This window comes from Simochromis diagramma, unplaced genomic scaffold (assembly GCF_900408965.1).
Source record: "Simochromis diagramma unplaced genomic scaffold, fSimDia1.1 OVJJ01000205.1, whole genome shotgun sequence".
NCBI classification, from domain to species: Eukaryota; Metazoa; Chordata; class Actinopteri; order Cichliformes; family Cichlidae; genus Simochromis; species Simochromis diagramma.
The window spans coordinates 13,789,992-13,805,493 of NW_024386782.1; the positions used below are offsets into that span (position 1 = coordinate 13,789,992).

Consider the following 15,502-nt stretch of genomic DNA (forward strand, 5'->3'; position numbering starts at 1 on the left):
CACATACACTCGCACAAAATGGTGTTAGATAAGACTTCTTTCCCACTTATTCAGCGTATAGAATACATGAATCACTTCCCCACACTCCTTCCCTTTTATGCTTACCTTTCACTACATTTATTTCCTTGCATGTCCCTTATCTTAAACCTCTCTCTCTCTCTCTCCCCCTTATGTGTCTGTCTCACCCTTCTCTGCTTCTTAGTAATGGAGCTAATTTGTTTAGCACACAAAGAGTGTCTGTCCATTAGTGTAGGCCTAGGGAGATGGTGACAAATCACACCAGCATGTGCCTCTGCTCTGTGTTCATTATTGTGAATGGGGAAAATGTGAAACACCTCATACTTCATTAGAAAACATGTATTTACCTTTAGTTACTTTGAAATAAATATCATTCTTTTTTGAAAGGGTATCAGCCAGTTGGAGCTCTTTGTTTTGCCTTGCACGAGTCAAACAGAGAGACTTTCTGTACGTCTGCACTTCACGTTATCGAATTAAGTCAGCGCAGCAGGAAGGTTTCTGTGCTACCTGTAATACAATAATATTATGTACCCTGCTACTGTTGCTGCTTACTGCCATTAAATGGACAAAATGATTAATGTGGCTTTAACACCTGAGAGACACCAGGCTGCCGAGCATATTTACTCTTCACTTGTAGACATTTCTCCCTGCTTCATTTATTTGATTCAAGCACCATTCAGTTTGTCATGCAGTCTGAAATATTTAAATTGTATGAATGGATAAATATAATAATATATAAAAAGGAGCACTTTGAAAACACATCAGATCTCACTGGAAAAAGAAATCATGTTTGATATCTATACTGATATGGACTGGGTAATGTGTTAGGAACCAAAGGATGTCATATCATTTAATGGGAATGAAAATGATCAACCTACAGAGGGCTGAATTCAAAGACACTCTGAAAATGAGAGTGAAAAACTGAAGTAGCTGCCTCGTCTATTTTGCAGAAATTCAAAATGGTAGCAACTCAAAATGGTACTCAGTATTTTGTGTGATCCCCAAGTTGTTGTTTTGAGGAATGCTTCTGATGAGACGATGGATGGGGTCCTTGGGCCTCTCCTCCCAGACCTGGACCAAGGTATCACTGAGCTCCTGGACACTCTGTGGCGCAACGTAGCAGCGCTGTGTGGAGTGACACACAATGTCCAGGGGTGTTCTTTTGGATTTAGGTCAGACGAGCGTGGGGTGGGGTTAAGTCAGTGGTATCAGTTCGTTCATCCTCCAGCAAATACCTGCATGCTCTCACCACAGGAGGCCGGCATTGTCGTGCACAAAGAGGATCCTAGGACACACTGCACCAGCGTAGGGTCTGACAATGTTCAAGGATTTTGTTCTAAGCCTAATGGCATTCAGGGTGCCTTTGCCTGTGTGTCCTACCATAGATATGTCTCCTCCAGACTATCACTGACCTACCACTAAACCGGTTATGGTGAACAATGTTACAGGCATAACACTCTCCATGGCTTCTCCAGACTCTTTTCACATTATGTCCTCTGGGTGAACCTGCTCTCATCAATGAAAAGCGCAGGGCACTAGTGGCAGACTTGCCAATTCTGGTATCCTATGGCAAATACTAATCGGGCTTCATGGTACTGGGCAGTGAGCACAGGGACCACTACAGAATGTTGGGCCCTCGGGCCACCCTCATGTTTCAGATTTTTGGAGTTAGGCTACCTATGCAACCTCTGTAGGGTCTGTAGGCCCACATCCTCATTCTAGGTTAGGCGGCAGTTTTTAGTAGATAAAGATGAATGGATTGACCAAGAATTGAGCTGCGGTTTGGGGAAGGCCTCGATGGGGACTGGCGGCAGCTCCCAGGCCTGGCAGATGTACTAATGAGAAGTAAAGAAAGAATTGAAAAAAGGGTACGGAGAGACGGGCATGAAACCGAGAATGAGCAGTTTGTAGAACTGGGGGAGGTCATATATAGATAAGACCCAGAAGGGGCGTGTTTGGAGGTGTGATCCCACTCCTGAAATTCAAATAATTTATCTCCAAGTAGCGACCCCAGCCAAATGCAACACCAGTGAAAAAAGCTGTCAGAAACGATGGTGAGTGTAAAATGTCAGTGATCTCCGCCTCTAAAACCATTCTTGTTTTGGAGGCTGTCTCACTGCACGTGCTGGTAATTTCAGCAGAAACTGATCAACATCACTTCTCCTACTCAGCTGATCAAATGAATATTGCAGAAGTTTAACTGACTTGACCTTATATTCTGATTAAAAAGTCCAGTGTATAATTATCAACGCCAATCATGTGAAGCTACTTTCAAGAACAAAAATACGGAATGAGGAATAAGCATAATAAGACCAGTTACAACCTACAACAACACCCATAAACAAATGATTTCAGAATTCATAATGAAAAGTGATGATGCAAAAGGTCTTTGTCACAGCAGAAATTTTTCATGCCCTGTGTTCCTCCTCAAACATGGAGTGGAACAGACTCGGGTGGGTGAAATTTCAAATTCAAATTTCAAATTCAAATTTTATTTGTCACGTACACAGTCATACACAGTACGATATGCAGTGAAATGCTTGGACAACTGCTCGTGACCCAAAGAAAACAAAAAAGGAAAGGCTATGAATAAGATAGGAAATAAATATGAAAAATTAAAAAGAAAAATTAAAAAGGGTAAATTTAACTAGGAAGGAATAAAATATAAATTAAGGTTAAAAATGAAATAACTGTACAACACAAATTAGAATGAAGGGTAAATTTAACTGGGAAGAATAAGATAAAATATATAAATTAAAGTTGAAAATAAAATAACTGTACAACAAAATACACAATACACAATATAGAACTATATAAGAATGTATGAAGAAATCTAAATATAAATAAATATATACACAATAACAGCAGCTGTACAAGTATTAACCGGAAATGAAGAATATAGTGACCAGTGTTGTGCAAAAACAAAGTCCAGAAAGTCCAGTGTGTGTGTAAGAACCATATGTGTGGGTCAGTACTGTGTGGTGGTGTGATTGAGAGACCGTATCGCCTGCGGGAAGAAGCTCCTCCTCAGTCTCTCTGTGTTGGTCTTCAGGGAGCGGAATCGCTTTCCTGACCTCAACAGAGAGAACAGTCTGTTGTTGGGATGGCTGAGGTCCTTCACGATCTTCCTGGCCTTGGTCCAGCACCGCCTGCTGTAGATTGAGTGCAGGTCAGGGAGCTCGGAACGGATGGTGCGCTCAGCTGACCGCACAACCCTCTGTAGAGCTCGTCTGTCCTGCATGGTGCTGTTCCCGAACCAGGTTAAGATGTTTCCCGCCAGGATGCTCTCTATGGTGCACGAGTAAAAGTTCCTGAGCACCTTGGAGGGCAGTTGGAAGTCTCTCAAGCGTCTGAGGTGGTAGAGACGCTGTCGGGCCTTTTTCACCACGGTGTTGATGTGACAGGACCATGACAGGTCCTGCGTGATGTGAACTCCGAGGTATTTGAAGCTGTCCACTCTCTCCACTGGGCACTCGTTGATGACGGGGGTCTGGTAGTTCCTCAATTAAATCATTTCAGTTCACTTGACGACAGCTTGGTATCTTATCACAAGTAAAAGCCTCCCTGTTTACGTCAAAGCTGACATAGTGAAAGTGAGGGGGCAAGAAGGGAAGATGGAAAACATAATCCGTTATTTTTAATCGCATTACATTAACTTACCCTTATCAGTTTGTTAGGTCCAAATAAATCACTATGTTTACTTGTATTTTACTTTATTTAGTTTTTGTGATAATGAAATAATAATGCTTGTTAACACACAAACTAACAAATTTCTCCAACATTCCTGTCACACATTGCTGTGCCAAGGACAGTTCCTGACTGTAGAACTTCTTAATATGATTACAAGCATAGAAATGCTAACAAACAAAACAACGACTCTTCATTTACATGTTTTGTTTTTTTGCGAAAAGACCATGGAAACTTGGGCAAGAAGGTTCAGGTAATTCTACTTCATGTGATGGTTAAAAACATAATCAAAAGAGCTTGTTGCAAAGACATGATATTAAGTACACACAGTGTCTCCATGCACACAAACAACTGTGTCATAACTGTCCGAGTGGTGGCCACAAGAAAAAAAAGTGTAGCAAAACATGAGAGTGAAATACATCTGCTGTTTATGACTCCAGAATCTTTATGGTCAAGGGAATAAAATCTTACCGTCAGAGGCAGCTCTGCCCATGTCTTCACTGGTTTAAACAATAGTGTGTAAAATAAAACTCATCGAGGGATCGGCCCCTATAAAAGTCACAGCATAGAAATCAATTGCCAGCTTTTATGAGTGATATATAACGTGAAGTCTAAATTTCTTCATATTCAGCTTGATATCAACCACTGCACTGATATCTGGCACTAAGCGAGCAAGAGGAGCTCCGAATTGGGCATCTCTACCTCTTCTCTTGCCAAGACACTGTCACTGTTTGGGGACGCTCCAATGCATCATGCTGACTCCATTCTACCTTTTATCCATTCATTTCCTTTTCCATTAGCACTATTAAAATGATGTGGCATTGGCTGAAGCCGGTAACATAAGCACTCTGGCTCATTCCCTTTTGTTTTTTGTCGTATTCAAGATAATGTAGGCGACATGAAGACAGATTTTCTTTTATTCAGTGAGAAAATGTTTTGGAGGAAACATTGTTTTGATTCCAAATGTTATTTCAATTTTTGCTCACGTCTGCTGGCAAATCTGCATGTTTTCTCATCGCTGGCTAATAGGTCAGCACCAGTGGGAATGTGATAAAGGGAGGCAAGGTCAGTTTTCATTGATTGTTTAATCAGTCCTTTGTTTGAGAAGGACGCGATTAAGATGGGAAGACATGGACTGCTTTTCCCCCAGCAGGCTTACAGTACATATACTTTCTAAGCTATATGCCAAACAGTATTCACTTTGCCTGTTACTGAGCACGACTCTATGTGTGCTCGTCGGTGTGTGTGTGTGTCTGTATCCCAAATAGTTGAATGCGAGCAACCCGAGTAAATCAGGTACAAATAAAGCCCAGATGACGAGACATTTGGAAGAGTGTGAACAGTATCCTCCTCGCTCTGCCCTTCTATTTGTTTGTCTGTCTGCTTGTTTGCCTCTCTGTCTGCAAAGCTGGCGTCAGTCTCAAGGAGATCCTCCTTCTCTTTCCTGCTCCCTTTTTCTGGGCAGAGCTGACGGACACCAGCAGATTTTTCTCCCTGAATAGCTGTTTTTATCTCTTTCTCTCTCCCTCTGTCCCACTGTCTTCCCCTTCCTCAATCTCTCTTGCTGAATGGCTGTCTGGCCTGAGTTAAAGGATTTTTTTTTTCTAGATGTTGCTGAGACCTGATATTGAGATATTTTGGCACACTATCTATGAACATATATATTTAGGCTTAGTGGCCAGAATAGAAATCCCTCCTGGCTGTGTTAGTGTTAATGCCTCAACTAGGGGATACCACAGCAGAAGCAAGCTTGAGATATGGAAGTGTATATATCCTGGTTTAGGGAGATTGGATGTGTTTTTGCAGATAGGGGACCTCATGTGCTACAGGGTGGGGGATGCTGAAGGGGCTCTCAGCTTCGCGTATGCAACCGAGACAGGGCGACAGACAGGGGCAGGGAGGGCTTTGTGCACCAGCCCTTTCCCACACTCCCTTTCACCTTTTGTTGTATGGCAACACCAGGGCTCTCTGACATGACGAATCGCTTTGCCTTCTTCACTGAGATGGTGGCGGTATCAGAAAGTAAGAATGGAGTGAGATGAATTGATGTGTGCGTGCAGATATATAGGTGTGTGTGTGGGTTGGAGAGGTGTCCTTTAATCTCAGTACATGAAGCTGCCAACATTTCCCATCCCTTGTCCCCCAAATCTCCCTCAGTTTGTCACCAGGGTGAGGCAGAAAACTCAATGCTTCAAGCTCTGCATGGGCAGATTCCTCAGTGCATGAGCCAGACGCAGCCACACATGCACATGCTCATATGCGCACACATGCCTCTGCCCAAATGCCAGCACCAAGCTGTTGCCCAAAAAGCGTTCAGGGCGTCACAATAGAGACATTACCACATGAGTGAGTGGCTTTGAATAAGGCTAAGGGTGTGTGTATATAGAGAGTGTGGAGGGTGAGCGGTGAGCGGGGGAGTTCCTGGCAAGGCAGACAACCCTGCCATCACCTCTGCCCCCTTGTCAAACAAGCAATCGCCGCCAATGACACATGCATGCAGCACGCACTCCTGCTTCACTTCCTTTTGTGCTAGTCCGAGTCTGTAACTTCTCTCGGTTTTATTGGAAAGGGAGCGCTCCAACAATGTGTTTATTTGTTTGTAAGGAAACGGCACAGAAATAAGTTGGCTGGTTAGTGGACCACTGTAGTGAATCGCTGACCCAGTCAGGCTAATCAGGGTGAAGGGTTAGAATCTAGAGGTCAAAAGAGAAAGAAAAATGAATGAAAGAAGAATCCGTCTGCAAATAAATTACAGGTTGCAAAGAAATCCGTATTTCCTTGTGGAAATGCATGTGAAGTTAGGAGGGTGAAAAGGTGTCAGAACATGGAGATGCAGATAGAAACATGAGCATAAAGGCATAAAGAAACACATGACAACATTTCAAACATTTGTTAGACTGGTGTCAGCTCTGTCAGTGGATTGTCACCGCATGTGTTAGCGTGTGTCTATGTGTGTGTGTGTCCTCGGCGTGTCATTATGCAAAACCAGAGTCTTCCACAAAGCATGGAAAATGGGTGTGTGTTTGGGTGCATGCATGTGTGCATGTCTGTGGTGGAGGGGGTGACACGAGTTTGAGGGACTGTGTCACTCCATCGCTGCGGGAAGTCATGACAGCACTGTTTTGTCAGCGCATGGATGGCTGCAGCATCATGGCAGCAGAAGAAGAAGGAGAAGTGGAAGAAACGCGCGGGGATGGAGTGAGTAGAAGGAAGGGAAGATTTTTTTCTTCTTCTTCTTCTTCTTCTTCCCACACTCAATAAGGAAATTAGGTCATCCAAGTAAAACCATTGCAAAGAACAAATCATCATCATAATTGGAGCCTTAACAAATGTGTGGAGGTGGTGGATACACACACGCACACACACACACACGAACGAGAAAAAAACACAAAAGCCAAAACACAATTGCAAAACGGCACACATGGCTGGGAGGAGGTAAAGCAGAATTTCAGCATAAATCAGGGTATGTTTGACAGTTTTATAGCTCTTTCAGGAGCCTCATTTGGGATAGAAGCGTGATAGAGGAACGTTACCCGTGGCAAATATAATTGTGGTCATGGTCCTTCAATAAATCAGGGGATGGTTACATCACATTTGCCTGGAGGCTCCACGGGGGGGGGGAAAAAATCCCAGCGCATCAGGTGACCTACAAGTCACCTGAGATTGCTTTAGTTTTTCTCACTGGGAATTCACAGAGGGAAACGTGCCAAGAATATGTACACAGATACGCTATTTAAGGAATAGTTAGTCTGTTTTGGGGGAAGTGTGGTAATCTGCTTTCTTTGTAAAAGGGTTACATGAGAATACCGATGCCACTCTCCTTTCTGAAATGTAACCAACCGCACTAGTTCAGCACAAAGCCCAAATGTAAGGAAAAACTCTAGCCTTTCTCTGTCTGACTCGAATCCATAATTATTAGGAAGTTTTATATTCTGAAAGCTCACATAACAAAGTTAGGTTGATATAATTGAGAGTGCCATCATTCTTATACCTCTTAGCAATAAAGTAAATAAACATTTTTCTTGGGATACTGCCTTTAGTAGTTCCAATTAAGCCCTATTGCTAATAATATGAATTGAATGGCTCAGAATAATCACAGGTCTCATTTAACTGTTAGTAACTTTAGCTTTATATGTGCCATATTCTCGTGAAATGTCTGGTTTTCAGGGAAATAATTTAAAACCATGATTCAGATTCTGTATATGAATACAAACATAAATGGACACTCTCAGGAGGTGAAATGTCACATTTTTTTAACTTCAGGGGCACGTCCCACCAGCTCTGACAGTGGGACGTGCTAAAAAGTGGAAGATAGAAAGGTCGACCTTGCAGACTCTCAGCTCTTCCTCAGGTTTCATATGACAGGACAAACACATTATTTATTCATGTTTAAGGACAGCTTGCTCAAGACTTACCAACACATATACCCAGCCCACACATACATGTAATATGGGCTGAATAAATCTCCATAAGGAGATCTGTTGTGCATGCCAATGCTGTCTACTGCTGGTTGCTTCCAAAGCAACAATACCAGGAACTGGGCAAAGACACATGGAGAGAAAGAGGCCGAGCTGATACCTGCACAGTAATCACTGTGAGGCCACGACTCTTAACAAAATAGTTGACAGCATTTCCTACAATGTTACCCAAACAGTAATGAGATGACTGGCTTTGTAATAGTTTGCTCTGCCAAGGACTATTGTTCTGGCATTTTCCATAAGAGAATGATCTGGCATCATTTTTAATAGGCATAATTCACCCCTTAAACAAGGCCTCTTTGGGGTTTGCCAATTTGCTTCTATTTTTCAGTGCTTACAGTTCTCATTACCAACATAACCGGTGACAAATGTCAAATTATGCATTGCTATTAATATAAATGAGCTAAACAGTGAGCTAGATAAAAGTATCTTTGCTATAAATACATAATCTTTGAAATGTTCAAGATCTACGAAGTTGGATTTACAGAAATGAATGACGTTTGGTTTTGCTGTGACATTTCAGCCAATAATTATTCTTCAAGAGCAACTATGAAGGCTACTGCGCTCAGTTAGCTTTGAAATTTTACTCTGTCACTCGGCCGCTTGTAATGTTTTTTCATAAAAGTCAACATGAAGCCAAATCACATTATCATATGTTGATTTTTTGCAGTGTAATACAGAGTCTCCACAGGCCTTTTACATCACCCAAAAAGCCAGGCGGCTGATTGACAGAACTTGGCTGACTGTGGACCCTCCTTCCCAGCGTCTCCTCCTCTCTCTCTCTGCTCTCCCGTCCTCTCCTCTGCTCTCTCTCCCTGCCTCAATTGCGAGGCTGCGCTCACCGACTCGACACGGCGAACAGGGATGCAGCGAGGGCGCAGCGCAGCCTGAAAAATGGCATCACCACGCGTACTGTGGATCTATCCGTCCCTTTCCCTCCTATCCTCTCTGCTTCTTTTCCACGCTTTTCCGCCATGCCGAGCCTTACGGAATTACCCGGAGAATGAAGGTGGGTTTTTGCCCCCGACGTGTTTCGTGGAGCTTTAAAGTCGAGTGAGTTTAGATGACTTGGTCGTGCGCTGAGTTGTTGGATGGGGAGCCCCATCCCGCGGCTCTCCACTCGCCGGCGAAGGAGCGCAGCGCAGCGGCGGAGACTCCCGTTAAGTGCTGCTTATAAATCATGCATAAAGGAAAGCGGAGAGAGGGAGTAAGAGAGACAAAAATAGTGTTCGTCACGTTTTTTTCTTTTCCGAGCATGCTGACATGAAATTTTTATGACATATAAGCGCAGGCAAACCTGTCGTGTATCATCCAGAGAATGCTGAGGTCGACTTGTCACTTTGTGACATTTTATTAATCAGTGGACTATTTTTCCCTGCGTCAAAGAATACTAACTTATAATGATTATGCCAAAGCAGCATTGGCATCTCTGTCAAAATTCCTCTTAATTATAGATATCTTCATTATTATTACAGACTGATAAATGTTTTCTTCTCTGCCGTGGACTGTTGCCACTGCCTCAGTCTGCAAATGAGGAGCAGCAATTACATTAAATTTGTCACACGCTGCTGCTGAGCCTCTCTCGGTTATTGTATTAACATCGATGCTCAGCCTGAAATTAGCCAATGTATTTACTTACTAACTACTCCTGACTGCTTGCTGGGTTGAAACATGGGGGCTGGCTTGTTTAAAGGGAAGTTGAACTTGCACTAAATGGAGAAAACAGCAGATCAATGTGCTAAAGTCATAGCCAGAAAAACAAAAAACAAAACAATTATTAGTTTATGAAGCAGGTTATTTGGATTAAATTGGAAGTCTGTGGTGTTGTTTTGCTTGTTGGCTGTCAGACAGTCTGGCTGGAGATGATACAGCTGTGACTGTGAATCATTTTGTTCAGTGTTCCCCCAAAAGCTCCACTGAGTCTTGTTTTGAAGCTCAACAAAGCTTTTCTGTCACTATGAGTTGCCTTTCATTGATATATATTTTTCTCTGTATTTTCTCAATCACTATCACACACATACACAGATACGGAGAGACCTCAACTCCAGGCTTACATAGATTAAACAGTGAGCTCTGGGACACTCATACAATGACAGGCCCCACTGAGGTTAAATGGGATCTCCTGTCTCCGGCTGACTTAACAGTATAAGCTGCGTGTACATACATTGCTGCTAAATGTATGTCACAGCCCGGAGGAGTTCACGCAGAACAAAGGTTTTGAAGGACAGAACGGCAGCGGACGAGAGGGAGAGTAGAGATGGAGTGGAGGAGCAGGAGGGTTTTTTAATTGCAGGAGACAATGGATGTGAAGGAGACACTAACACACTGCTGAAATATTCAGTGGAGAGAGCACGAATGATGAAACCATCTGGAAGCCAAAGGAAACTCCTGTTGATTTCGATAAATAAACACAGAAGCATGTGAGCCGCTGTGAATGTTTGCAGGCACATGTGGATCATGTTCATGTGGGGTGACTGACGGGTCAGAGGGTTTTCATTACTTCTAAATGCACTTTTTAAATAATGTGCTACAAGTTAGTCATCCTCCAGCCAGTTCCTGCTGTTTCAGACTGTTGGCCTAATTGGCACCTTTAAGCCCACTGCTCCATGTGCCGGTATCTGTGTGTGTGGTGTCTGGTCTGTGTGTGTGTATACGTTCACCAGTGGGACAGTAATCCAACGAAGCCACTTTTGTCAGCTACTCTGTGGCTCGCTTTTACCTTTTGGCCTGCCAGTTTTCCTGCTGTGACCGCACGTGCTTAGCTAAGGGATTGTGCTTCTTTGTGCCAGTGTGTGTGTCTATGTGTGCGTGCGTGCGTGCGTGTGTGTACCCTGTGTTTGCCTATAAGTGTGCATACTCTCCACCCACGCCTCTCGGTAGTCGTGTTATTCCAGGAAATCTTCCCTCTGAGTCTGTCTCGTACTAGAAGCGAGGCTGTCATAAAAGGAGAGATACAGCTCTCAGGGCTCAATTAAGAACACAATCCCTTTGATAGAGATGATAGCGTTAGCAGGAAAAATAGTGTTAAGCTGTCACAAAGCTTAGTTTACCACCAGAGCTATTGATCCGCTCCAAAATTGGTTGGCATTTACAAGAAACTCGGTTGTCGTAACAGAGGGCTTTGGTAAAATTGAAAGAACCGCTTGAAATTGTTGCTGTAATTGCATCTCCATGGGGCCCATAAGACTCTGCAGAAATGGGTTCATTCATAAATTGTGAGATAAAGAGTGAGAAAACTGGTCTGAAGGTCTTTGTTATCACCAGTGAACGGAGGAAAAGGACTTTGTGAGTTATTGCGCACCAGCAGAGGGAGCCCTCCATTCCCTCTGTCTGGACCCCGAGGGCATACTGATGTAACAGCAGGGTGGATGCTCACAGGTTTCCCCCCTTGGTTGCCGTACCATCTCCCACCCTTCTTTGCTCTCAGTCTGTATCCTCTCTTATGCAGAGGTACAACATGTCTTGTTTCTTTTCTCTGTTGCTTTGCACCTAGTTCTCCCTGCGATTTTTTTTCTCTCTCTCATCCTTCTTGTGCCGAATCGTGCTGGGGAAAGGAGCAGACTATCACACCTTTCTATTTTTGTGTCTTTCCTCTCTGCCTCTAAATTTACCTCCTCACTCCTAGAAAATAAGGAACCCCGTGCTTCTTTCCATTCCAACTCTGGATGTTGATTTAATTTCATATTAAAGCGTAAATCTCTGTGCAAGTGGACGTACAGATGAATTAACCGAGGGTTTTTTTTTAGTCTCGAGGTTTACTGTAATCTGTAATTGCTCATGGGAACGCACTTGAATCTTTTTTTAAAAATTGAATTGACCTTAGGGTGCTGCGGGAGATTGCTGTATTGCTTCTTAAGGTTAACACGGGGGTGAGCAGTTAGTGCAGAGGCAAGCATATGTAAAGCATGCCCTCTGCTTCGACACACACACACACACACACACACACACACACACACACACACACACACACACACACACACACACACACACACACACACACACACACATTATGATTCACACAAGATCCTGACTGTGGTATAATGTTGGGTCAAAGGTCTCATCTGGTTTAATTGCTTTAATCTATAATGGCTGCTTGTAGTTATCGGCAGAACCATACCTCACGATGTGCCGCCGCGCGCACGCGTGTGTGTGTGTGCACGCGAGAGTCCATGAGATTGTTCTGCTCCCATGTAACAGCCATGACCTTGGACAGAAGAGGATATAGATCTCCTTTCTCATCAGAGAGCAGCAGAGGAAAGCAGCAAGTGCGAGCACCCTCCTGTTTTTCTTTTCTGCCTCCACTCCGAGCTCGCTCTAATCCCGGTCTTTTATATCTGCCCTTCTCTCCTTTCTATCAGCCTCCCTCGTGGCCTCCATCTCTTTGTCCCTGATTGTTTTTATCTTTTGTTTTCTTCTCCTCTTCCTTCTCTATTTCTCTGACCTCCAGTGTAACAGTAAGGTGGGAGCTCCCGTACGCTTTCTGTAATCAGGTGGAGCTCCTACAACTGCTTAACAAAGGCTCACACGCGAGCGCGAATGGATGTGTGCGCACTCGTGCACACACACACGCGTGCACACACTCTCCCACACTTATCCTATCTTAATGCATGGCTGGGGGGCAGTTTGGTGGTCTCGGTCCAGAGAATAGTGGCACATATTCCGGGGGCTGGCTGATAGATGGGGTTATAAATACAACTCAGTGACAGAGAATGATTCTGCTGTGCGCGCTTCACCTCATGGACTCATTGTGTGTGAGGCTGTGTGTGTTTAAGTGTGTGTGTTTAAGTGTGTACGTGAGTGAGAGAAAGGCTGAGAGACTGGGATTTTTTAAAAAGTGTGAGACAAAGCAAAATGCATAAGGAGAACAAGAAGAAAGACAGACGGGGGAATGTAGTTAAAAAAAAACAGCTGAAGAGCTCAACCATATCTCTGAGCCCTACTGAGCAGAGCATCCATAACAGCACCCACAAGAGCCTTTGTGTCGTGTTATACTTAGTCATACTTAGTCATACTTAGTCATCGGTGGCTAAGAGGGTTTGTATTACACTTAACCTAGTAGTTTTTTTAAAATATTATCGTGGAGTTTCGTGGAGTTGCTTTTTTGATGAGAGTCTGACGAGAAGACTGAAATCAGTGTCATGTCTCTGTGCCAGACATGAAGCTCAAGCCAGAAGCTAGCCAGCTTAGCTTAACTCCACTCTGGTCTGACCCCCTAAACTCCCCAAATTAATGCATTATGTCTGTCTGTATTTATTTTGTTTATTTTGTCTGTGTGTGTAAAGTCTAAAAATGGCTATGCATGGTACAGTAGTGTCGCTGATGGTCTCGGTCTCTTAGTTAGGTCACTGCCAACATGTAGTCCACCATCATTTTTATTTACTGCGATTTATGTGTGTTGTACAGATGTGAATGTGGCAGATGTTCTTCAATCTATTCCTTTAAAGACAGAAAAATAATATTAAGTATTCATTAAGTTTCCATTCATGTTACAATTCAGAACAATATCACTCCCCCAAAAACAGCCATACCTTCTTTTAGCACTCGGGTTTATTCATGTATGAGAAACAAGATATAGATCTTTCAAGCAGCTCTTAAAAAAAAGACAAGATAAGGATCTAAATTATGAATGCCATATGCATATTTCCTGTGTATCCATATGTTTATTTTCACTTTTGGAAACGATATGGGCTGTTTTTGTATTTTATATTCAGAAGTGTTGTGAGACAGGAGATTATTTTTATCTCAGTTCCCACCACGGGGATGAATATGTGCAAGTCTCAACCAGCTGAGGCTTGAACATGAACAGTTTTTAGGCTTGAATGATTCCCTTCGGATGTCGAGTTCATTAATGTCAAAGGAAACCTTCCTCGGCTTGCGATGTGTGATGGCTGTAGTGAAGTTTGGCTATGTGGCCCCTCCCCCATTTTCTGCCACCACCACATCTGCTGACCCCTTCCCCCTCTCTGATATGAACAAGCCCTTGACTGCTGGTCAAATTACTGATCACTGGGCCTTGACTACCATCTACCCACCACCCTCAAGCTCTCCTTCTTTTCCCTCTAACTGTCCTTCCTCACTCACACACCCAGCACACCCCTGGCGTCCTTCGTCCCGGATATGTTAGTTTTTGCTTATTTATTTATTTTTGGCTAAATTGAATTAGGTTGTTTCCGTGTCTCCTCACTCCTTTCTCTCTCTCATATTCGGTCTTTTTTGTGGTTGTTGCTGCGGCTGTGAAAGCCTACGTTAACCAGCTTTGCAAGCAAACATCTTAGCATTTGGTTCAGTCGTTGATGTAACATCTTTACTGGCCAGTGCTTCAGACTTTTTTCCTTTTTTTTTCTTTTTTGTGCAGAGGAGCGGCTGAGAGCAAAACACCTGGAATGCTTCCAGAAAATACTGACAGCTACCCTTGAATTTGAAATGGATCAAATGTAGTTACAGTGTCTTTCCCTGTTTTAAACGTCAAACAGCATTTGCTGAAGCATTTTAACTTCAGTCGTTTTTTAGCTCCATCTGATTTTTCTGTTTGTCACATGAAGGCGCTGTAACAGATACGCAATCTGCTAGGCATCTACTGTGCGTGTGGTAAAGACAAACAGTGATGTGTGTGCATGTGCTGATAGTTGGCCGGGTGCAACATCAGTAGAAAACCTGGGTGAGCACGCTTTAATCTGACATGTGATTTCCTCTGTCTCGACTGCTGAGGATCACCCCAGAGATTCCGGGCCAATTTGCCCTCCTGTGACCAACCACTGTGTGACAGCTGCCTGTCTCTGTGTGTGTGAATGTGTGTGTTTGTGCTCTTGTCTGATCAACAGGAATGTCTTTAAGAACTAACAGGGCACAAAAAAAAAGATCAACAAGAAGCAGAAAAGCAAAAAAAGGAGAGAAATAAGCATGGAAGTGTTTGCAGATGTTGTATTTTATCAACAACAAAACAGAAGAAAAAAAAAGCATTTTTAAATCCGTGCCACAGTGTCAGTGTGTGTGAGACACATGTGGAGGCATACAGCATGTGTGGTTGTTTCTACTGCAGGTTATTTCTGAATTTTCAGGGTCTCTGGTTTACGTTTGTTTGTGTGTGCACACCACTGTGTGTGTGTGTGTCTGTGTGTTTGCCGTTCCTTGCCCTTGATGAGTTGTTGGCATACTGGTGGAAGAAGCTTATTAAAGAAAACAAGTGTCTGGATCTGACTGGGTGTCACACTTCAACCCCGTAAGCATTCGACGAGCATACACAGACGAAGCCATGCCCTCACGCTCGCACTCCAGAGCCTCTTCAAGCGACAAACTAGGGCAGTGCTCCTGTCATAGTC

At 43.4% G+C, this 15,502-nt stretch overlaps 1 protein-coding gene across 3 annotated transcripts in view; it reads left to right on the forward strand.

Moving 5' to 3' along the window:
* The first annotated feature begins 8,989 nt into the window (after positions 1–8,989).
* The window catches only part of epha4b (eph receptor A4b), a 78,337-nt gene continuing 71,824 nt past the window's right edge, over positions 8,990–15,502 (forward strand). For all 3 annotated transcript variants that reach the window (XM_040022007.1, XM_040022008.1, XM_040022009.1), the window contains exon 1: positions 8,990–9,192. In XM_040022007.1, coding sequence (XP_039877941.1) covers positions 9,078–9,192 — 115 coding nt within the window. In that variant the 5' untranslated portion in view covers positions 8,990–9,077. The remainder of the gene's footprint in view (positions 9,193–15,502) is intronic.